Source organism: Melanotaenia boesemani, chromosome 15 (genome assembly GCF_017639745.1).
Source record: "Melanotaenia boesemani isolate fMelBoe1 chromosome 15, fMelBoe1.pri, whole genome shotgun sequence".
Taxonomy (NCBI): Eukaryota; Metazoa; Chordata; class Actinopteri; order Atheriniformes; family Melanotaeniidae; genus Melanotaenia; species Melanotaenia boesemani.
In genome coordinates, this window is record NC_055696.1 from 5,970,364 (window position 1) to 5,995,133 (window position 24,770).

Consider the following 24,770-nt stretch of genomic DNA (forward strand, 5'->3'; position numbering starts at 1 on the left):
AGGCCAACATGTGACATGAATTACTATTCAACACCACATTCTTATGACAATATACAATATATAAAAGAAAACAATACATGTTTCCAAAAATATTTTAAAGTCATTTCAAACAATAAACTCTTTGTTGTTTAATCTATAAATAAAATTATTAAATGTATTGAGGGAAACAGAGGTTTAGTGGGTGAAGTCTAAATAAAATATCCAAAAATTGAAAAATAAATTGCGTAAGACATTTGACTTGTTTCATAGCCTTTGAAAGCCCAAAGTACAGGTGAATCTGAGAATATCTTACTTTCAAAAACTCTAAGATTCAACCAGAAGTTTTTTTTTTTCTTTTCTTTTCAAGTGAGGAGCTAAATTATACTTAGGTGTGATCTCACCTGCAATGCTGTAAAAGCAGCAGGATAAAGACATCACATAACAGCCAAAAGACATCTTCTAAACTGAACAAACAGAATGAATAGTAATTATGACTCTATAGTATAAGCACTGACAAACAGGACAAACAGGGCTAGTAGCACGCATGCCTCATCTCAATACATTTTCTCATAAAACCAAGATAAGTACTTCGTGAAACATACCTAATGCATGTTGTCTCTGGCTGACAAGCTGAGGGTTTGTATGGCAAGAAAACATCTCATTGAGCAATAGACATGCCATGAGTGACACACCTGTGAATTCCAGGTCCGCCCTACACTGTCACAGTGCAATCAGAATAGTCACGCTGATAAGAACAGTGGAAGGTGGAGGGGAAATATCTTCTAGTCATAGCATCGATTACAAACAAAACAGCTTTATCTAAAGAAACTGTACCTCTAACCCACTTGTAATGAGGGTTAGTCTTATGTCATTTTAGCAAGCAGCTTGGGCAGGAGGTTACAACACATTTTGCTCATTTCTGAATAATATAACAATGTTTGAACTGCAGAATGACGGTAAATGTGTGTAGATTAATGGTGCTGCCACAGCAAATGAAACAGTATCCCACCTGAGAAATTAACTTCCGACAGTAGAAATAAGAGTTTTTTTACAGACCTGCACCACACAGCAAGACTACCCTATGTAACTTGATAGATGTGCGGTATGAGCTTTTTTAAATTACTTTACACGTATTAATGCCCCCTTTGTCCTTATTTTATATATATATATATATATCTTTGAATCATTCCCTGTTAAAACCAAGAAATCAAAACAAAGTTAAAGGAAAAGATGACCCAAAAATATCTAACACTGCTTACTCTTTCTAAATATATGATCAATCAGGATAATTAATTTCTTATTTTAAAGTTTAAGTGAGGGCAACTTGATATCTAGGATGCAAAGTTTCAAGTGACACAGGAAAGCTACTGAGAGCCTTGGAATCAAACTAAAAGGACAGAAGCTAACAGTTGCACTTGTGTTTTGTTAAAAAGTGGCTGTCACCCAATGGACAAAGGGTTTAAATACTCAACCATGCATGCATGAAATTATTTAATTTTGCTGCAGAAGTTCTTTCTCCCTCTTAAGGCAGGATCAACTACTGACCCTGTATGAAAAGCAAATATGCAAATCTTTTTGATAATACAGGATTTATTTAGTCCTAGTCAGATTTAGATTTGTGAGGAGATTCCTTTTTTTATGACAAGCAGACAAATTTGCATGAAAAGGTAAGAGGCATATTATGCAGCTCAAAGCTGCCAGTGCTGTAATCAGAAACCATACAATAATGAAGTAGGGGAAAAAAAACACTGCAGACAACCAAAGAGCAGGTGTTTGGCTGATAGCAATCCTGAGCACTTTTTGTTCAGTAACAGGCTTATTATTATTGTATTCTCACTGCAGTTACACACTGGTTGCTTGGCAACTTCACACAGATGACAAAGTCACTCTATAAAGTCAGTGCTCACCTGCAACTATTACCTTGCTTTAGTTTTTTATCTAACACAGAGATAGAGTAGGATCAGCATAGTCATATATGCACATGACAATGAAACAGACCATCCCCAAAATCAATAAATAAAAATTAAATACTATAAACTGATGCATCACCCATGGTATCCAACTGTGTTGCAGAGTTCTCCATCTAGAATCCAGATCTTATTATAACCACCTATAAATAGTGCTGTTGGTTCTAGGTCACCCTCACATGCACATTTTCTGCTTTTTCAAATTGCCTGTCTGATAATAATCATCAAGACTGTTTGAATGTGGGACAAAGCAAGACAGGAGAACAAGCTGTGCACATTTATTACCATGCTGCATCTGAGGCAGTCAAAAGAATGCACAAAGCCTACACATTAGTGAACTTATTTCTAATAACCTCAGTTTTCTGGTTTAATTGTGATTACAAATAAATCAGAACTTGACAATGTGTCTAACTGCATGCTGTGAGAAGGAATTTATTTTATTCTTTGAATATGTTTAGGAGAATGTTTTATTATTTCACACATCAGGATGATACATAAAATAATAAGTTTATTAAAAATAAGGCTGCTCATTAGGTTAAAAAAGGCCATTTTATTATATTTTCTTAAAAACATAAGTGTGAGGTGGACATCTATTCTTACAGAGTAGCTAAACACCATCAAATGTTACTGTAACTAGAGTAACAGCTTCCTGTCTAGGCATGACTAACCTGATCTATAAACTATACCACTACAAAGCCAAACAACAAAAGGATCAGATTCAGGTGTTTGTTGTGTCAGCTAATAAAGAGTTTAACTTGATGGCCCTCTACTTGCTGCCAGTGATTATGCCGGAGAAAAGAACCAAATGGGCTGCCAGCCAAGTCTTACGAGACCATATGGCCATGAGCTGTGGTGGCGTTAGGGCCGTTGTTTCTTTCAGCGTCCCATTGTTTAGTCTCAAAGGACTTGGGGGCGGGAGGGGGATTATATGTACACCAGAACACATTCTCTCTTTCAAAAACACACTCACACACACACACAAACTCGCCAATACTCCCTGGCACATCACCAGTGTCATTACAGTTCCACCCATAATCATATTTAATCCACTAGAAATGAGTGCAAAACAACAGACTTAGAAAGAGAGAAAAAGGTGATGAAAAGCATGTGAGGGGGGCCTTTTCTAATTTTAAGTGATAAGAGCTAAAAAGAACATAGATTCTTAGTCCCGTGTGAATATAACCAAAGATTAGCATAAATCTTGATAAACTGTCATAGAAATTGTGATAAGACTCAAATAAAATCATAACCATCAAAGAAAAGAAAATGTTTTGAAAAGTAGGTATGAAATTGAAAACACAACACAGAAAAAAATTCTAATGATTCATATGTGGAATTTGTATTTGCTAGACTCTATTCACAAAGTAAATCAAGCATGATTCAATAGTAGTACTCACATCAATGACTTCTTTGTGCAGACCTTGAGTGGATCTCAGCCAACTGCGGTTCAACTCACTCAGCTCCAAAATCGGCTGCACTTTTAGTCGAACTGACTCTCCTGACTGACGGATCATCTCCACGATTTCATCCCTGCTTTTGCTCTCCACATTGATACCATTAATTTCTATTAGTCTGTCTCCCGGCACGAGACCCAAAGCCAGGTCCTTGGTCCCAGCCCCTGGTTCGGCAAAATGTACCACACGTCGGCACACTCCACCATCAGGCTGTCTCTCTAGCATGGTGGTTCTCCTCAAAGAAAAGCCAAAATCCCCAGTGTTGCGTCGCTGTATTTCAAGTTCTCTTGGATCTGGTACCGGTGGAGCAATAAGTGTCGGCAACTGTAATTGTGCACCAGGGAAGGTCTTCTCAACCAGCTCAGGAATGTGAACCATGACAGTGCCTTTCGGTTTGGGAAAGGACTTTGTGTAAAATGTAGTCCTGCTGTGACCAAAGCGATCTGGAGCCTCAAAAGCATTGTCTTCTATGCTCTTTTGAGGAAAAGGTACTTGCTTCTGGCCCACTAATGAATTTGGTTTTGCTAACTCCCCAAACTTTGCTGCTCTCTCCTTTACAGAGCTGCGATGATGTTCCAGTTCATTTCTCATCACATCTTCGCCAGAGGTACTTGCACAGGTTTGCACTACATCCTGATCCGGGGTATTGTGAGGACGCTCAGACTCCAGGTTTGTCAGGCTCAGCTCTGTGTTGCTAGCCACCTTAATTGGAATAGGGTTAGAGATCTCCAACTTGCTCCTGGAGTCCCTCTTGGAGCTCCCTCTGTTAAGGTGGAAGAAGCCTCTACGAATGCTCATCTCTTCTAGGCTCTTTAACTCTGCCTGGGACATACGTTCTTTCTTGTCTTTCTTGTCTTTCTTTTCCTTCTTCCCCATGTCCCTTTCCCTCTCTTTCTCCTTCTCCTTGTCCTTGTCTTTCTTAATTAGGTGAAACATGTTCAACTTTTCAGGCAGATATTTACCAAATTGATTTTGTTTACAATGAGAAGCTGACAGATTCAGGTTCTCATGTAGAGATCTGAAAGCATCTACAGAGATGATGTCATCTGTGGGGATAATGGAAAAATTAGGAAAAGCTTTAATGAAACAAACTGTCTTACAACCAAGGCCTTACTGCCTTAAATTTGACAGATACGTGCATCTGAGTTTCACTTTGCTTACTTCCAAGTATAGTTCACTTATATTTGTTTATTGGCATACACGTCCTATCATGTTTATTTTTTTTAACAAGCAATGTAACAACATTCAATCAAAATAAATTATTAATATGAAGAGTAGTATATAGTATTATGTGGACTGCTGAGAATACTGCACGGGAACTGACATCACTTATTAACTCATCACAGTCTCAAAAAACTGAGATAAGAATGTAAACTGTAGATCTGGTATTTATTGTCAGTTGTGCACACCTTAACATCTGTAGCACAATTTATCTCATATTGCCCTACATCCATGGGCTGTTTGAAGCTTTGACCTTATTTTTGTCGATTTCAAACTGTCAACATCACCACAAAGTGATTAAGAACATCCGAACATTTGTGCATATAGTTCTCCACTAAAAACTGCGTGCAGAGCTAGCAAACCTGCTGTTTTTGTGAACCCATGAGCAGCAAATTCGCACTTAATCCACATTTAATCACGTATTTTGAGGTCATGGCAGCTATGAAACAGCCAGAGAAAACTATTATAGTTACTTTAAAGCATTTATAGTTGCGGTATATGACAGTGTCATGTTATCTTTTCACTCAATATTATAGTTTTCTCCTTAGCTGTGAAGTCACTGTAGGCTAAACCATATAGCTCGGTCGTCGCTGTGACAGGTCCCTTGCTTGGCCATAATGCTCTCCCTTTAAGCTGCTTTGCCCTCATTCCCTAGCACTGGTATAAGAGAACAGTTTCAGCAGAGTATATAAATGTCATTCATGAAGAATAACAAAAAGAAAATGCTATTAGAAGGTATGATATATACGTACCTGTACCTGCTCAACACTGACAGCGTTGCCGTGTTACTAGAACTTTTCGACATTTTCTTCCTTTGTAATTGTCAGTAGGTACGAGAAATGCACTCGTGATGCCTTCAAAGGCTTGCCGTAAATTCAGATTTCAGAAGAAATGGCCAGACGTAAACAAACCACAGGGCTGCAATCACACCTCTTTATGTTTTTGTTTATCTTTATAATAAATAGAAAAAATAAACTATTTTAATAAAGATAACAAATAAAAAGTAACCTGCACTAAAGCAACATAATAAACCACGTTTAAATGAAAGTAGTTGGCATTAGCAGTTTTTAACTTTGTAACAAACAAGCTTTTTACCGAAGCAACGTACCTATATCTTAAAATACACTGAATGAAATCCATCTTCAAATGGTACACGTGCTTTATTTTGATCTACATGGTGGTCAATGTTTGATTAAAACTTAGTTTTAAAAATTCCAACATAACCTGAAATCCTCGTCCCGTGCAAACTGGACAGCAGTGACCCCTCCTGGTCTTTTTACTCACCAGAACCCAAACACTGTATTAATATGGATATTAGCCCCATACTGTCCAGGTTTCCTTGCCAGGAATGAAACACGTCTTTATTTAGAGGTCAGATATTTAATATAATGTTAGGTTTGCTGCTTTCATATTTGATTAAACATAAATACGTTATATATTATGATAAATAATTTCTGTCAATTTTGCTTAAGATGTTTCAAGCCACAACAGAAAAAAATTCCCCACTACACCATATGTGCTGTACAGTTTACTTTCCGCATAAATGTTTTCAGTTGCACACTTTAGAATGACAAAACAAGAGGAAAAGAAATCGCATGCAGACTTTTAAACTTATTCAGTCACTGATTGTTCATTGTTATCAGACAAAATAAGTATTAAATTAATTAAATTTCTCTGAATTATAATTAAAACACCATCTGCAGTTTACAATCGACTCTTAATGGTGCATGTTTCTGCTGCAGTAATCTGTGTGTGTGTGTGTGTGTTTGTGGGGGGTGCAGCAGCATCAATTACAATGATTTGTCTGTAGAAAGAACTTCAGAAAATGCTTCACTAGACCATATATCAGTACTTTCCAGAGCAAATAAATACATTGCTAGTGCCTGGAACTTTCTCTTCTTTGTTTCTTATATAGGGCTATGTAATAAGAAATAAATAAATAAATAAGAAAAAAAGTGAAAAGATTTACAGCCAAGACTTTTTGCCTCTTCCTGCTTTGGCCAAGTTGTGCAGTCTGGTCTTGTTGCTTTCTTTGTCATCTGAATTTCTCTTCGAAGTGCACTCCAAAGTTGAGTCTGTCTCAAAGGAGATGGCTGGAGTCTGGTTTGGGACACAGTTGCTCCTATCACGGGACATGGCTGCAGTGGTCTGCAGGACAACTCTTCCACGTAAAGAGTGTTTGAGCTCAAGCAACAGTGGGTTGCTGTAGGAATATAATTCCACCTGCTGAACGGATTCCCTGTTTGTGTCACAGCATGTGCAGCATGCTGAGAACAGCACTCTGAAAATGTAAATCCAGCCTAGATAGTGCAGCTCCACAATGTTTAAGATGAAACAACCAAGACTGACACTGAACATGAAGTTTAGAAAGATGGTCTTCTCTGTTGCTCGAGACACAAAACAGTCAGTTCTATTGGGACATGGGTAGGTTTCACACCGAAACAGGTGTGGGACCTCAAATCCAAAAAGGTAATATTGTCCAATGAGGAAGATGATCTCCATGATGGAACGCAGCAGAACATGTACGATATAGATAAGCAGCACTTGACTTGAGAGTTGGGTTGGGTCTTCTTCTACCTCTCTCATTTCCCCTTCCAGTTGGCTCCTCTCCTCATACTCCCCTTCCTGTGAGCTCCAGTCCTCACTGGTAAAAGTAGTATCATATGGATCACCTGCTTCCAGAACTGTTTCTTTATCCATTCCTAAATGTCTGTGTCTTTCAAGCAAAGGTGATGGCCTCTGTGCCACATCAGCCTTCCTGACCTGTACTCTTTCCTTCTTGGTAATTTTTTGCAGCACATAGACAATGTAGAAAATAGAAGGTGTGGAGACAAGAACAATCTGGAAGACCCAAAAGCGCAAGTGAGAGACAGGAGCAAATGTATCATAGCAGACATTATTGCACCCAGGCTGTAGAGTGTTACAGGTGAACTTGGACTGCTCATCGCTGTAGACAGCATCCCCCACAAGGGCCACAAGCATGATGCGGAAAATGAGCAGCATTGTCAGCCAAATCTTGCCAATAACAGTAGAATGATTCTGAACCTCTGTTAGGAAACGACCAAGAATGGACCAGTCCCCCATTTCTGTGGGCACACAAAAGAAAAAATCTACTTAATCATGATTTATTTTGAAATCCCTAATCATACAAACAATAGGTATTTGCACGATGCAATAATATCAATTGCACTAGTAAAGAAATCATCATCAAACATATGCATGAATCATACAAGAACATCTCAGTGTCACAGTCTGTTCTTAATAACTCACAATCTGCTGTGATGCCACATGTGATTGCTCACAGTCAATTTTTCGAATAGATAAATTACTTGGGTTTTAATCAATGACTGTTTATCAAGAGTATTTTAGATATTCTGTCACGTACAACCACCAGTTTCTTTAATTCACAAATCATCAACTGTTTCCCATTTTATATCATATTCAAATATATATTTTTAGATTTATTAATCTCCAAAATGTCTACCTGATGATTTAATATGTACTAGTAAGTAAAGAGACAAAAAGATACATTTTTGATTATATGCATTAGTTCCTAATCCCCTGGAGTTGCTTACCTGTGGAGAAGCTGAGTATTTTGTGTCCAGAGCTGGAAAAATATCAGAGGAAGCAATCTTCATAACTTTATTTTCAAGTGGAGCCTGTTATTGGATGTTATCATGTCTTTTTAGCTGGATAAGGACAGAATGGGCTGACCACACATATTCTCTAACTCTGACTGAAACGCTCATTGCACTGTATGTGAATAAAGGCTTTCTATGTACAGTGGGACAAAGATTGAAATGTACAATGGGGGCACCTTTGCTGAACAGCCATTCACTGATGAGCAGAGAGTTCAACGAACGTACTGGAAAGAGTGTACACAATACTGATTCATGCCCAGGTCTGTATCTACTTTAATTTTAGAATTCTAACACATATCTAATTTTCCAGAAGATTTTGACATTCTGGTCTTAGTGAACATTCTTTGCTGACCTTCACCCTGTAATGTGAAGCATACCTGTAGAACCTGTGGAGAATTTTTATGCCTCCTATTATGAAGTTGCTGTTGTCAGTTTTACTTTTCCCTTTATTGGCATCCATATGAAAGCTACACATTTTTGTTTAATAAGTTTAAAGCTAGGATTATTTATTTTGAGTGCCTTGTCCTGATCCACTTACACATGGATAGGGATAGGCAGAGTGATAGGTCTTGGTGTACATTACTTATCTGAACCTGGAAACATCCCGTGGTGCATATGAAGGTTATTTAGCATCACATACTGTACTTGTCCTTTCTTGGGCCGCCTGCAGAGTGATGAGGTATCAACTAACCACAGAAAAGCATTAGATATTTCTCTGTCACAGTCCCAATTCCCCACCTTGGAACTACCCCTCTGTTTTTCATACTTGCAGGTAGAGTGACTGCTCTCAGTTAATAGCTTTGTTTTATTTTCAAATTACTTTAAAAAAGATCAATGAATAAACTGCATCTGGACAGGTGCAAAAGATCAGGATGCAATTACTTCTACAGCGCCACATCATCTTCCAGATTTCGTGAGGACAGAGCATCCAATCCGATATTTTATTACTACTGATAATAATAGCATATTTAAGAACATTTAATTCAGCTTTTCTGAACTGGTCAAACAAAAATTCTATTTAATAATTGATAGATGCCATGTAAAATGTCAATTTGGTGAACATAGTCAACTTTTACCCTAAATTAGCAGCTGACATGTACAAATAAAAATGGAGTGTAACATTAATGTAATTTAGCATCTTGTAAGCAGACTTATCACACATATTCAGAATTACATAATTAGATTAGAATAAGTTCACAGAATCAGGGGGGAAATAACATGATTATAGCTGCACTGATTTGACCAATTATAGTCATGCAACAGGCTTCCCTTTGTAAAGTCTCTATGATCTGTAGCCGTTTCCCCTATGTTAATTTAATATTAGCTTTTTCTAATTATAATTGTCAGTATTTTATCCATTTATTTTATTTTGTTTATCTATTTATTTTTTGCAGTAAAAATATGAATATTCGGAGCATGCTTCATGCAGCACAATATCAAGTCTTCCATATGACCTATGATTAAAAACAGTATCCTATAAATCTTACATCATACATATGCTGTGGAATACATACAGAACACCAGTGGTTTGCCACAATGCTGCTTCTTAAAAGTAGATTGATCTGTCACTTTGTGAATGGAAAATATTTTCAATTAGATATTTTAAAAATTAATTAAATAATCTATCAAACTCAAACTTTGTGGCAGTGTACTTTTTTTTCCTGTCAAATCTTCTCTATTTTTTCTGTTTGATTTAAAAGTAATTCAAAAGCATTCCTTTGCAATCCTGGTGATTAGAATTAGTACATTTAAGATGTTATCTACATTTAGTAAATAAGTATGTAAAAGCAATTGTCTTATACCTTTCTTATGACACGACTCATCAACAGGAGTAATGCATTAGTTTATTTTTTAGTCATTTGTCCAACTTTTTTATTTTTATCTTAGTTGTATGACCCCAGCAGTTTATTTTAAGAACAAGGTAAATAAATAAATAAATAAATAAATAAAGTGTAGCCTTTATTTATTTGCTCCAATACACATAAATCGATTGCTCACAAATTAGAATGGACTGCAACCACAACTTTTTCTGTCGACCCGTTTAATGAAACTATTCTCCATGAATGAAAGGCGACAGTCAAGTCTTTATATACGTTTAATGCTAAACATAAACAAAAGTATTCGACTTTCTTTCTTCCCCCCCATAAAAAAGGGCAAAATGTTACTTTAACGTAGTAATTTCCGAACCACATGCGACAATCTATTTAACAAATGCCCAAAGTATCAACGACATTAACATCTAGAGGGGTGTTCAGAAATCCAACTACACCACATTACTTGTAAAAATGGAAGTTAATATCCAAGAAATTTCTCTAAAATATTTACTATAGAATATTTTGAGTTGCCGTTATTTATTTTCTGGTCATTGTCATGTAAGTCACCCACACAATTACACAAATTAGATTGGAAATACTAAATTCAACACGCCCCGCCAAATAGTACGAAAAGTGGTTCAGCCCACGAGGTTACCGGAAGTTGTTTCAGCTGCCATGTTTGGTTGCTTTGTTGTAGGCTTCTACTAGGTTTCCTACAGAATCAGTAAGTGTGGAAATGGAGCCGAGCTGGAGTACGTTTCTCTTCCAAGTAAGTTGTCTGTTTGAGAGGGAAACTGGGATAGTTCGCAAAACAACATTAAAATGTTTAAGCAGCGGTTACCTTAGCAGTAAATTCAGCTTTTAAACGAGTAATACCAAGAACAAGTAACGAAGTAAAACAATGGTTTATGAATCCAGGCTTCCAGCTGTGAGGCTTGGGAATGACGCTAGAACAAAAAATCAAATCTCTTCAGTCCCTGCTTTAAAAAAACGCCTTGTATTATTAGTGCATGAACATTTGGGGTTTAAATGTTATACACTTCGACAGCGTTTGTGTTTTTGATAAGTTTGTTTGCCTAGTCGAAGCCAGCAAAACATGCGGTACCACTTCAAGTAAAGCTGGAGACGCCACTGCACCGTTACAATCGAGACAGACCTTTTTTCTTGACTGAAGGCTTTGATCGGACGCGGTAGGATAATGAGATCTAACGCCGGCTAAAATTTTCATTATAGCGTAGAGAACGAAAGAAATAGATTTAGATTTTGAAGTATGTGATGTTAGCAAACGTTGAATAAGTGTATACTGTGGTTAGCAGCTGCTGAGATTTACTAACGCCGATTCCCAAGTCCGCGGTTAACTTTCCGCTTGCTACAGCTTGTTCGGCAGTAACTAGCCAAGTGGCTAACGATGTTTAGACTGCCTTGATTACTGTCGCTGGCTAATTTAGCTTAATCTAGGCGAGGCTGTTGTAATAAGCTTGCAAAACTGATGTTACATGAGTTGATAACTAGCGCTGTACAGCTTTCTGTTCATTAACAAGCTATTTATTCTGGTGAGCGTTGTGGAAAGGAATTCAAACTATGCACACGACACCAGCTAACACTAGCAGCAAAGAAGCAGGTTTCAAATTAGCAGCGACTCCAAGAAATCTTAAAGGTTTTAACAGATTTTTGCCATAAAGTTGGGTGCTAATGTAAAGTTTTGTCTGCTACAGTTTACTTCATTTTAGTGTGTTTTACAATGGAGGGTTGGTGTTTGCTGAAAAGATTTATTAATATTATTTATTCTCGTGGCCTTTCTTGAATTTAAAATTATCTTAATATGAACATTAAAAAGTGATCTAATATTTCAAATAATTAAATTCTCAGTAGCTGATATTATTTTGTGTCTCCACTGTAGTTTTAGGTGTGTTTCCAAGTCCTTCACTGATATTTTATGTGTAATCTGAAATTATCCCTTACTATTTTGCATGTCAAACTTCTCATGGGAAACACTTGAATTAATTTTAACCATGATCCACAAAACTACTTAAGATTCCGTTATAGTGAAGTATCCAGTCTTTATCACTAAATGTATGTAATAGAACTGCTGAATCCCAATGTAATTATTTTATGGCATCATCAAATAATCAGATGCAAATCAATTCTTGTAGTGTTAAATTGCTATAATTTTCCAGCCCCAAACATATCTATTCACTTTTTGGTGCCATGCATGGTTAAAGTGTATTATCAGTGGTTTGAAGAACATGTTAATAAAAGGTACAAACATTTTTTATGACAAAGCAGTGATTAAATTTAATTGAATGGAAAAGTAGGTGAAAGATAACTTTAATGGCTTATACCAGAGGGCTGTAGTGTTTGTCACTTCAAAGCTTTTAGGAAAGTGTGTGGGAAAGTAAAAGAAACAAAGGTCAACATTTTTGTGTCAAGAGGAAGTTTGGCTAATCTGCCACAAGTTGTTTTAAGTTATGTCACAAATTTCTTTGGCATATCTTTTGTTTGGATTATTTCTATTACATTTGAAATACACCTGTTTTTTGGTGATTGATCAGTTATTTATTTTGTAGTGCACTTATTCTTGATGCTGGAAAAAGACATAGGGTCAGTGTTTTTGGTCCTACCTGCCACCTAGCTGGGAGCTTGTTTTTTATTATCTGGTTCACAGTTTTTCTAAATATTTTGTGCATATCACTGTGCAGTTTTTTTTAAGGAATTGGCACTCATCATAGTTTGCATAAAAAGGTCATAATGTATTCATGGATTTTAATGCTGCTACAACTAAAATACTACCTCAAAGTAGTAGGGTCCTCTCCCATGACAACATTAAAACAAGAAACACACCAGTTGGTACCTGCTAGGTCACATTATGTAAACTATCTGCTGTCAGGGGGGTCCAGGGGAATTGTGGTAATTTCAGATCAGAACAGTGTATGGCTTTACTGTTACAAGATTTCCCACATTTATTTATTTTTAACCTATATGTAAAGGTTTACGTCATCATTTGTTTGCTTGATGCATGATTTTAGGTTTAGGTATCCAGTTTTGTTTTGTGGGTACTGATGCACACCATGTAGCAGGGGGATATTACTCATCAGTACAGTAATTATGAAAATATTTAGTTTAAAAAATTGTATTTATATTTCGGGGGGAAGACATTTATGCACTCTTTTGTGTAATGATGCCAAAAATGTTAATCTATACAATATGTATGCGTCATCTCTCATTTATATTTAATCCTGTTTTCTAGAAACTTACTTTTTAAGATGGTCACCCTTTCTAACAATACCTCTTCATTCAGTCCAAATTGTGATAATTTTAGAAATTATTTATTAAAATTTGTTTCTGGGAAACTTTCAAGAATTTTAGACATTATTGTGTCTCAGACCTGTTTTAGATCTTGCACTATTTGCTTTAGGTTGGTAATTAATGGCATTGAGTTAGAGGTTATTGGTTTTTGATGTATGTGGGAAAGATGGCAGTGAAATTCTTTAATAGTCTATATCATCCTAGCATATAATAAAGTCCAAACCCAGATGAAAGACTGAGTATATCTCACATTCCCCTAAAACATTTTCTTACATCTAGCTAAAGTAGTAAGTTACATCATGATCAAACAAGGCTCTGAATCCCTTCAAAATGTTTATTACTTAATGAGCTAGGGTGGAGGAAGATGACTAACATACATACAAAATGTTTTCGTGGAACTTCCTCTCAACAAAACGTGTAACAACCACAGATTTTGGACTTTGTTTAATTCATTCATCATAGAGAAGAAGAGAAAAAAAACACTCAGGAAAAACAAAGAAGCATAATATATTAGAAAATGAGTCATGTAGTTTATATTTTGTTTTCTCTTCCTTTATATTTCTGTTTTGTCAGTTATGGTTCTTGTTTGTTTTTTCACAATTGGGCAAGCAGCTGTAGAGTGTGACACAAAAGACTGAAGAAAGGCGGTGCATAATCAGACCATGAGCTCAATTCAAGTCTACAGTGGCCCACGGAGCCATCAGGACACTCCCTCCATTTTGATGTTATTTATGAGGGAGCAGCCCCAGTTGTCAGAGCGCATTTGTGTCAAAATGGTCAGAGCTGCATGAAGGCACAGCAGCTTACAGGCCCTGCACCTCTGTATAGAGGCCAGGCTGTCTGCAGTGGCCACGTCTGCTGTTCACAAGCTTCACAAAGAGGTTTCCCGGCTGGTATCCCCCCACCCCTAGTGTGCCAGCGGACAAGGTTGCATTGGCATGATGATGACTAATCCTGGAAGGTGGCAAGTGTAAGCAGGTGCACAGACAAATAGATGGTGGTATTCTCTATGAGTTCCCAGGTCCCATTGCATATGAGAGGATGACGGCTAGTTTAGCTGAGTAGTGTGTGGATAAACAATGTCTCTGTCTCATGAATAGATGAGCCAAATCAATGAAGATGAGCATACAAAGATCCCCTGCTGAGGCCCGAGTGCATCACTGCTCAGATTTGTGTCTTTCACAATAGGCTAGATGACATAAGGAGGACATTGTTTGGTTCATTTTTCTTTTCTGTTCTGTCTCCTCTTTTGCTACTCCTGTCTTGGCTGGCCTTTTTCGATGGATGATTGAACCTCTAAGGGAAAGGTCAAGTATTTCACCTTGGCCTTTCTTGCTGTTGGTTGACAACATGGTTGTCTTGACTGTGTCTGTTTTTTGTAAGAACTATGTTAACTGTGATACTTTTTTTGTTTGTTTTTTTTCTCAGAACATTAAAGTTCTCTTAGTAGCAGTCTCCGCTTGTGGTGTGTTTGCTTCCCTGCAAATTTCTGTGGATTTGGGCAAACTAGTTGTATGGTGAAAAAAAAAAAATAAATCTTTGTGCATTTAACCATTTTAAGTAGATTTAGACTAACTTCTAACTTTGTTTGAACACATTGGACTAGGAATCCCAAAGATTGTAGCTGCTTGTTTCTACAGTTGATAGTTGTAATGTATTAAGTGCTACATTTAAAAGCTACATAATACATTAGGATTGCATTAAATAAGAGAAAACAAATAATTAGACATTTTTGGATATACATGGTGTTTTTCTCCCATTTTCATTTTATAATTGGCAAACTGCCTTTGAGTTTACTGACTGGGGTACATTTTACTTAATTGTGCACCTGTTACCTGCCCTTACTGTTCTTCCTTCAGCTTCAAACATGTCCAAACAAAATAGTTAGTTTAATAATTTTTAATTATTGGCAGTTTGACTTACAAGATAATACTTTAGATCATTGCTTTGGCAAGAAATACAATGTCTTTTTCCTCCGTCAGGAAATATCAGAATGAAACTCAGCCTAAGTCACTGGTTGTTGCTAGTAGCTACTGTTGATTATTCTCAGCCATTTTTTTTGTTTTTTGTTTAATTTGTGTTCATATATGTCATTCATATTGGTTTGCACCTGCAAAAGCTCAGGAAATGGGGTGTAGTAGGCCACACACAGAGACAACAATTGTACCACTGTGATATCTAGTTTGGTGACCTGTATTTTCTTCTTAAATCGGTTTTCTCCTTCACTAAACCACATTTCTGCTTTTCTGTAGCTCTTAACTGAGCCCCGTAGCTAAGTGTAATGGCCAGCTCTTCAAGAGCCTTCTTGGCAGTTAAACTGGACTCTGCTATGCCTCTAATTTGGTATGCTTGCTTTGCAGTCACATGGTGAATCCGCACCGTCATGATGGGATCATTTTTCATCCAGTAGATTTGGATTGTTTTGCATTAGTGGCATGCTGTATCAGGCCCATTAATGACAGACTCTGTGCCTATTTTGTAGTGTGTACCATCTTGTTGTTTGGAGTTGATTCTAGACTTCTGACTGACAGCTTCCAGTGGTGGAACAGCTGTCAGCAGCAACGTTTATTTTTGTACTGTGCAGGATTCTCGCTGTTCTGAAATTGACCCCATGCTGGTGTAACTGACTTCTATTGTGCATTGAAGCTGAATTTATATAATCAAATGTGTGAAATTTGTTTTGACTTAACCAAAACTATGTGTTTTGTTTCATTAGCAGGCCAATGAAGCCCTCCACCACCAGCACCAGGTGGCCCAGAATAGCTTGCTGCCACTTCTTAATGCAGGAGCTGAGCAAGTTGACCAGAAGCCTGTGCTCCCCATCCAAATAGACCAGAAACCACCGATCATTGCTGCTGATCTCCTGAAAGACAATGTGGCCAGTGGAGGAGGTCTTCGGCCACCAGTGCCTGTGATAAAGAAGGAACACAAAGGCAAAACACCTTTTGTCTGCGGTTACTGTAACAAGGCTTTCCGTGACAGTTACCATCTGAGACGTCATGAATCCAGCCACACTGGCATCAAGATGGTGTCCCGTCCGAAGAAGATGGCCCAAACGGCCCCTACCATGGTACCCATGATCGCTTCCATGCCAAGAGAGAACAACGGCAACTCTTCCTACATCTCCACGGTTGCAGGCATCCTCTCCACAGCAACCACCTCTGTTTCCTCAGGCACAAGTATCATGACATCATCAGCAATGGGCAATGTGCCACAACAAAATGTCCCAAAAAAACCTGCCAAACCTGTAAAGAAAAACCATGGGTGTGAGATGTGCGGCAAAGCCTTTCGTGACGTCTACCACCTGAATCGCCACAAGTTATCCCATTCAGACGAGAAGCCTTTTGAGTGCCCCATCTGCCAGCAACGCTTTAAAAGAAAGGACCGCATGACCTACCATGTTCGCTCTCACGATGGAGGTGTCCACAAGCCTTATGTATGTTCTGTGTGCGGGAAAGGCTTTTCTAGGTAAGGGTCATTTATTTATTTAATTAATCAAAACTTTATCTGTGCAGAAATTGGTTAAGCAAATTATGGTTAAATGTACTAATTATCATGTTACAAAACGGAAAAAGGAAGTTTACACTAGTTTATTTCAATCAATTTATAACTTAATTGATCGGTAGCTCTTTACTACTGGGGAAACCAGCTTATGCAGTGCATTGCATATTTCATTCTACATCATGAAATGCCTTCATATGGATATCAATGGCCTGATTCATTCTGTAGCATGAGACATCACAATACATATAACAATCTTCTAAAAAAAAACATCTTGAAATGGGTAATGGATAATTTAATTTGCTCTCCATACAGCATTGTGACAGGTGTGAGATGCACCATGGGAAGTTTCTCTAAAGGCTTGGTTAAAAAAAACAAATCTGCCATGTATCTTTGCACAAGTGTTCTTGGGAAAACTGAAGTGGTGATTTAGCAAATTATGGATACATAAAATTATGTTTAATGTAGTTTAGTCTTTTTTTTTCTGCACTTTGTGTTAGGATGTTTGACAAAGCAATTTGTGCTAATTATTATAAAGCAGCAAATCAAGAGTAGAGAGTTATATGAAACGGGTTTTACAAGTGAAATGTTGAGCAGCCACCAGATCTTGACCATTAAATCTACGTTTTATTTACAGCAATTATCCTGAGACAGGCCCAATCTGGCCCCTAAACATGACTGCAAATGTGCTCCAGATGGGGCCAGAAGGATATCCGGTGCTCGTCACTGGATTAGCCACTGGTCTGTTTTGATTTTGTCAAGGCTTGCCATTAAGACACCAGCATAACTCATCAGAGTCGCTGTTAGGGCAGATTCCTTCCAAGACCCTGTCACCATTTAAATGTCAGATTTGTGGGGGCGAAGAGACTGTTTCTGTAACTTTCAGTGTGACATTTTCATCCACTTCATGTTGATTGGTCAGCTGTGAGGAGGTTTTTTTGGTTGTTGTTGCAAGCTTCTCGTGTGCACATTAATTTTGAATGTCCTGAATTTATAAGACGTCATAACCCAACTTTTTATACCGACTTGAAACTCCTTTATATTTGAAGTAGTCGGATCATCATCAGCAACAGAGGAAATATACAAAGATGAGCGCAAATCCTTAATTGGTGAGAAAATCTAGGCAAAGGCAAAAAGAAAATTGGTTGCTTGTACAAATGTTATGGTTTATTTTTATGCTTTCAGTCAACGAATAACAACAAACAAGGTTATTATAAACAGGAAGTTTCAGTCTGAGATTTAATTGATTCTTATTATTATCTTAGGGGAAATTGAAGTAATTTCACCCTCTGGTGGTTGTATTACATGCTCACAGAGAAAAGACTTGCCTTGTCTGATTGGAATTTAAAACAATGTTATGATTAATATAAACATGTTCTTTTTGGTGATAGAATGATAAGGCTCAAAATAAATTTTCCTGTGTTTTTTAGTGCTTTAAGGGGAAAAAAAAGCTCTGTATACTAAATGCCCATTTTATATCATTTACAATCTTTATAATTGTTGATTTAAAAACAACAAAAGCAAGCAGGAAAGAATACAATTACCAAAAGCTTAATACTTTTTGCTTTACCAAAAGATTACCAACCTACTGTTGGGGTGGCAGCCCATTTCAGCAACTTGCATTGGGACTGATCCATATTCTTATGTGTTGTCCATGTTGCTTCTCTGTAACTGAGTTTCTATTTTTACAAAGCAGCTGAAATTTGTTTTTACAATGACTGCCACGTCATTTTAACATGTTTAAACAGTCTCACATGGGAGATCACCAATGGAGTATCAAGAGGGGGAGGCGTCACTTGTCACTTTGCAGTTCCCACCAGCATATCAGAGACTCCTTTCCCCTGGGAATTCAGTGAACCATGTGTAATGTTAAGGTCAACACATTTAATAAGTAGTAAATAATCTCATAATGACCACAGATTGAAAACCTGTTCAACTTGGGAAGTATATAATTTAGTGTTGATTAATCAGGAAATTTTGGTAACTGCAGCAAGTCCTTTGCTGAAACATTACTTCAACAAAAGCATCAGCAGTGTACCTTTGCCAAGCTGTTAACATTAGCACTGTGCTGTGTACAGCAGTTTTAGGCATGCCTCCAACTCAGTGACGTGGGCCAGGGATTCATCAGCATACTGGAAAGTGAGAATGGGGTCTGAATAGCAGGGCACTGAGTCACTGCCACTCAGCCAGATATGTAGGCAAGCACAAGCACTGTCTGGAGTCTACTCATCAATGGGACACCAAAAAAAAAAAAGACAGCTTGAATCCGGTTCATGGCACCACTGAGATTATTCTACTTGACTCCTCTCATTTGTATTTAAAAAAAAAAAAGAAAAGAATTCCTGCAGCGTGAAACTTTCCGGTTTGGGAGCAGCTGCCAGAGCTGTAGTCCTTACTCACTCCATTATGGCACTTCTAACATGATTCAGCTCCCAGCTTCACTAACATGCTGACGGAGGAGGATCAGTGGCAAAAAGAATTTGCAAATGTTGACGGTAAAGGTCAACTTGCAAATAGTTGTATTCCAGGAAACTTTGTCAGTTGTATAATGAATAAACATCTAAGATAAGAAGTAATTTCTTTAATTGATTTTTATATGGTTTTAGCATAAAATCTTGGGTAACAGTAAGATATAAGTATAAACTGTTTGGTTTTAAGCCTTTAATGTAGAAATCCACCCTCAAGTAAAAGAAGGTAATGCATACATGTTAAATTGTGATAACTTACTGTATCCACTCAGCAACACTTATAGTCCAGTTTTCTTTGCAACCCTTAATAATTTCATGGGTTTTAAGGGTATTATATTTTTCAAATCTGTGAAATGCCTGCTGTTTAATTTATGTATTATTTTAACAGGATTTTTTTTTTTACACTGTGAAAATGTATTTCCTCATAGTTTCTTTCTGTTGCACAGTGATTTAGGGCCCCTTTGTATGAAAGTTGATGTAAGTTTACTCTTTAAATTGTTTAGTCTAAATCTAAAAGAGGAATATAAATGACAAATTGAAAAAAAAAACAAAAAAAAAAAACACCCATCACGTTTAATTGAAGTCATTGTTGCATCTGATACATCCTTTAAGCAATAAGAAAAACTTTGAGAACTAACAAGACTGTAATAATAAGGCAGCTGTCAGTTTACTGAAGTGTCAAATGGAAAATGGGGGGGAGGAGAAGAAGAAAAAACCTTCCATTTCTTTGTAGTGCATGTTTGAAACTAGGTCAAACTAATTCACGCACCATTGATCCTGGAGAATTAACTGCCATTGAATGAAATTTAGGGATTTTTGAGCCCATCCCCTCATTATCAAAGCAAACAGAGCACATCCGTCCACTTCTGCATTTGTAATGCATGTTAAGGCTGGACAAGCTTTTCACTTTCTACTTGTGTGCTTACGTGGTACTTCGGGAAATTATATGGGCTTCTGAATAAGTGTTTGAATGGCTAATATTCATTAATATTCCAGCTCAAATAAGATATTAAATTCAAACTTAGAATTGATAAATTCACTTTAAAACTTTTTACTTAGAACTATAACTATCTTATGCAGTTAGACAGCCGTTGAATATGAGCTTTCTGTCAGCTGATAATTGCAGGATCTCTGATTTTAATAAAATGTCATGTTGATTTTAAAAGGCACCACTTAAAATTTGGATCATTAACACATTGAGTATAACATCAGAATATAAATCAGCAAGTCAGATTTTCTTTTTTTTTTTTTTTTTTTTTGTGAGAAGCAAAGTCCCTTTTTTACCAACATCTTCTACTTCACTGACAATGCAGAACCATGAGAGCTTGTTGCATGACTCATCTACAGCTTCATAAAGTTCGCTGGATACCCTTTTAAAGATTAAATGTGTTGCTTTTCTCCTCCCCGTGTTGTCTTTTTATCTAGGCCAGACCACTTGAGCTGCCATGTGAAGCATGTGCATTCCTCAGAAAGACCGTTCAAATGTCAAGTAACGGTAAGAGCCTTTACCATCAGATTCCAGATCTTTATCCTTGTTAATATTGTTGCCGTACTCCACTGAACTATGTCCTCCATCTGCTGTGCAACTGCAGGCATGTACCTCTGCTTTCGCCACCAAAGACAGACTCCGCTCCCACATGATCCGGCATGAAGGCAAGGTCACCTGTAGCATCTGTGGGAAGATGCTCAGTGCAGCATACATCACCAGTCATTTGAAGACTCATGGTCAGACCAACTTTAACTCCTGTAACAAAGGTTTGTCACAGCCTTACCAACGTTGCACATTTGTGATTTTGGTCTTGTAAAAATGCAAGCTTGTTGACATATTGTATAATGTTTTCTTATTTGAAATTTAATCACCTTTTAGCCATTTTACTCTCTCGATCTTTTCATGAAAACAGAGCGTTGCTATTTTTACTTCTCATCTAAAAGTAATTATCGGTAGCTTTTCGCCAAAGAAAAGTTGACTGTATGTTGTGTTTTTCCAGAGGGTAATGAAGTCTGCAACTCTTCCTCAGCTACACCTGTGACCATTTCTGCCCCCATCACCTCAGCGATGAACCGAGGCAACGCAAACAACAACCCTGTCACTATAGCCGCACAAATGAACATTAGCACCAACACAGTCAACATAACGTCTCCAGTCAGCCTGCAGCACCCAGTCACCATCACTGGCCCCGTCAATATTGCCTCTGTGAATATCCCAGCCACAGCGCCGATGAATATTGCTCATCCAGTTGCAATAACAACCCCCATGCCTATGAATATAGCTGGTCCACTAAACATCGCAATGAGGCCAGTGGATAGCATGCCTTTTCTGTCCCAAGTCTTGCCTTCTCCCCCACCTTGGTAAGTGGATTAGGAAAAAAAAAAAGAGTTGGCATCTAACTGGCCAGAAATAAAGGGAAAATGAAGTGAAACAAGAGACTCCTGTCGTCGTATTTGCACCTCAAGCACAGCTCCTCCCCTGCCCCCTCGACATGTTCGCTTCATCAAGCCCGGAAGTGAACATTAACATGAGCTGTGAGGTCAGTAGGAGCTCATAATGTCCTAACTGTGTCCCAGCTAAAGTTAAGTGACTGGCACGTGATGCAGGACACTTCAGTAGAATTCAAGTAGGATTTATCATTGAATGAGGACAGCTGTAGTGTAGTCAGTTAGAATGATGAAACTGTGATTTGTATCAAAAACAGAGGCGAGGATTCTTCAAGCACGCTTGAGGACCCGATACGAATATATACCTGTGCTTTTGTGAAGGGAGATGTGAAATGGACTGAAGCAATAACTGCATTGCTGTTTCTGTTTTCTCCTGAAAGCCTCTGGGTGTTACTTTCTATGTAGTGTTGTTTTGTTTTTTTTTCTTTTCTTTTTTTTGTTTTTGTTTGTTTTAAAGTATAGCCTGCTAATCACTATTTAATGTTATATAGGAAATGAGTCTAGTAAAAGGGACAGCATCTTCCACATGCATGGAAGACTATTTTTTCATTATGTCATAGAATTTTCTTTTTCTTTTCAGATAGTAGGTATGCTCTTGAGGTACAGTGACTAACTTGTACAGTTGACATAGTAATGTATTTTCATGTCACCATTTTTAATTTTTGCTTTTGTCATTCAAGTGGACATCTGGACACTGTCCTCTTTACTTTGACATATTTGTACTTTTTTGTTTTCTATTTGTACGGAAACACAAATGTTTGTTTTTATGTGTAGTGTTTTATTTTTCCATGAAGTGCAAATGAAATGAGTCTTGCACTGAAGGCATATCCTACATGCAGGTGAACAGCAGTATTATCAAAGATCAAGCAGAGTCTTAAGTGATTTGGTCAGCCTGCCTGCACTTGAGGGCCATCTAGTGGCTGATTTATGTAGAAGCCTGGCCTTGTAGTGAAGCTTTTCGGGCTGTTAATGCCATCTTAAAGGTGGCTAAATAGTTTTAGCGGACTCTTTGTTACACTGTTTATTATAATTATTTATCATTAATCTGTTACAGCCCCAAAATGATACTAGGGACCTTTCACTCAGGAAGTACACAGAGAAGCCCATCATTCATGATCTACATGTATCTTGATTCTTTGCCTTTCTTTCTTTGGTTTCCCAAAAACATTTGGCATTATAGTGATAAGACCTCACAAAAGTCCAAACTTAAATATATTAAATAGCCGTCCATTTGAAATGATCATTTACTGTACAATGAAACGAATGCTGTACTTTTTTTTTTTTATTTGAATTATTTTTAACATTTCCTTTCAAGTTTTGTCTGCATAGGTATGTGGCTAAAAACTGGATGAGTTTAATGAAAAATGCAAGTTTGTCTGTTTAAAAAAAAAAAAAAAAAAAAATGGGACGAGATTGACGTTGCATGACCCTGAACACTGTAGCTGTTGAACATTAACTATTTTTTTTAAATGAATGCCATGTTATCTCAGCAGTGTTGCAGCTCTTTGAGTTGATCCAGATTTCACTGAAATGCAATATGCATGTTTGTCATTTTTTTCCCAAAAAGTTTTCTACAAAATATTAGTGTAGCTTTTTATTTTTTGCTTTTTTTTTCTTTTCTCTTGGTCTTATGCATTTACGTAGATACACTATAATAGCCTGTTCGCCAAATTTGAATCAATAATGTGATGACCTGAATATTTCTTATGGAATTGAACATCTCATTTATTTTAAGGAAAATAATGAATTGGAAATACCAGGACCCTTGTGAAAAGCAGTTGAATGTATATCTTTGTACAAAACTATTTTAGTTCCAAGGATATGGTAGTTACAATAGATGTGAAAGATAAGATAACCTTTTTTATAAATCTTTTGTATTAGAACATTAACATTGATAATTTTGTATATACGAGAAGCTAGGCTTTCTGATTAGCAGAAAGGTCAAACATTCCTACATTTTTTTTAAATGTACGTTTGTCAAATTATTAAACATGCGCAATGTTATGTGCCTTTTATTTGGGTTGTCTAAATAAAAGAAAATTATCAAATGTGGTTATAGATTATGAACTGTTCCATGTTAGCAGCAGACACCTGAAAGCATACTGCAATTTAACAGTGTTTAAATAAATCAGACTTGACTTGTCAATGTAAATCTTCACCGCAGCTACTGTCATTCCCCCCCACCACCCCGGTCTGTCTTTATTAGGGTTGGAAATCAAAAGTTAATTGATCAAATATAGCTGACATCTATAGGAAAAAATGACAAGTTTGACATCTGTTCCTGAGCTCATCCAGAGATGGATCCTGGAGTAGAACCATGTGGATTTTGAATCACTACTAATTTGGCTGCCATTTTGCAAACAAACAGTAACCCCTCTGTTAGCATCTGTGTATGTGATTACATTGTGCATCAACATAAACAGTAGGGATGCACAGACATGTCGGCCTAACAGCAACATCAGCCAAAACTCTGCTTGTTGACTGCAATCAGTCTGTCTGCACATAGGATAACATCAACCAATGGCAGTGGCTAATATTTACCTGATCTGTCCTGGTAGTGTTGCGTTGACTTTGCCCTGAAACTCTCCAGATTTATTTGCATTTCGTGTTGTTGGCACAAAAGACTCATTAGTTAACAAACATTGAAAAGTCCTTGATTTTGACACAACTGAAAAAGCAGATTTTTTTTTTTTTTTTTTTTAAGGAATTTTTTTTTTATTTTCTAATTTCTGAAGAAATGACAATGGTGATGTGAATAATTTTTCCTGTCAAAGATTTTAGGGCCTCTTTGTACAGCAATTCTGCAGGTTCAAGTGCAGTTATGTCCGTGAGTGACCACTTTCTGTGTGAAAAGTTCAAATAATTTGTGCTCATTCAGCAGTAGCCAGTATAATTTTTAAGATTAACCCTTTAACGGGCACTCTTTAACATATTTACATTTACATTTTTATCCATAAGCAAGAGTTCTGTTGTAATATTGGAG

The 24,770-nt window shown here is 37.2% G+C and overlaps 3 protein-coding genes across 7 annotated transcripts in view; 1 reads left to right on the top strand and 2 right to left on the bottom strand.

Annotated features, from left to right (window-relative positions):
• Positions 1-5,475, bottom strand: part of LOC121653841 (unconventional myosin-XVIIIa-like) — a 72,268-nt gene extending 66,793 nt beyond the window's left edge. For all 4 annotated transcript variants that reach the window (XM_042007536.1, XM_042007535.1, XM_042007533.1 and 1 more), the window contains exons 1-2: positions 5,374-5,475; positions 3,344-4,446 (exon numbers count right to left, since the gene is read on the bottom strand). In XM_042007536.1, coding sequence (XP_041863470.1) covers positions 3,344-4,336 — 993 coding nt within the window. In that variant the 5' untranslated portion in view covers positions 4,337-4,446; positions 5,374-5,475. The remainder of the gene's footprint in view (positions 1-3,343; positions 4,447-5,373) is intronic.
• Positions 5,476-6,586: 1,111 nt separating this feature from the next.
• On the bottom strand, positions 6,587-7,705 carry LOC121653861 (gap junction gamma-1 protein). The gene has a single exon (XM_042007589.1). The coding sequence runs from the start codon at positions 7,703-7,705 to the stop codon at positions 6,587-6,589; it is 1,119 nt and encodes a 372-aa protein (XP_041863523.1).
• A 3,051-nt stretch (positions 7,706-10,756) lies between these two features.
• On the top strand, positions 10,757-23,218 carry LOC121653855 (vascular endothelial zinc finger 1-like). 2 transcript variants are annotated; one of them, XM_042007571.1, is made up of 5 exons: positions 10,757-10,845; positions 16,099-16,850; positions 20,777-20,846; positions 20,944-21,106; positions 21,340-23,218. In XM_042007571.1, the coding sequence occupies exons 1-5, from the start codon at positions 10,813-10,815 to the stop codon at positions 21,702-21,704; spliced, it is 1,383 nt and encodes a 460-aa protein (XP_041863505.1). In that variant the 5' UTR covers positions 10,757-10,812; the 3' UTR covers positions 21,705-23,218. The 2 variants fall into 2 exon arrangements, with proteins under 2 accessions (XP_041863505.1, XP_041863506.1); XM_042007572.1 differs by having other exon boundaries at positions 21,370-23,218.
• The last annotated feature ends 1,552 nt before the right edge of the window (positions 23,219-24,770 follow it).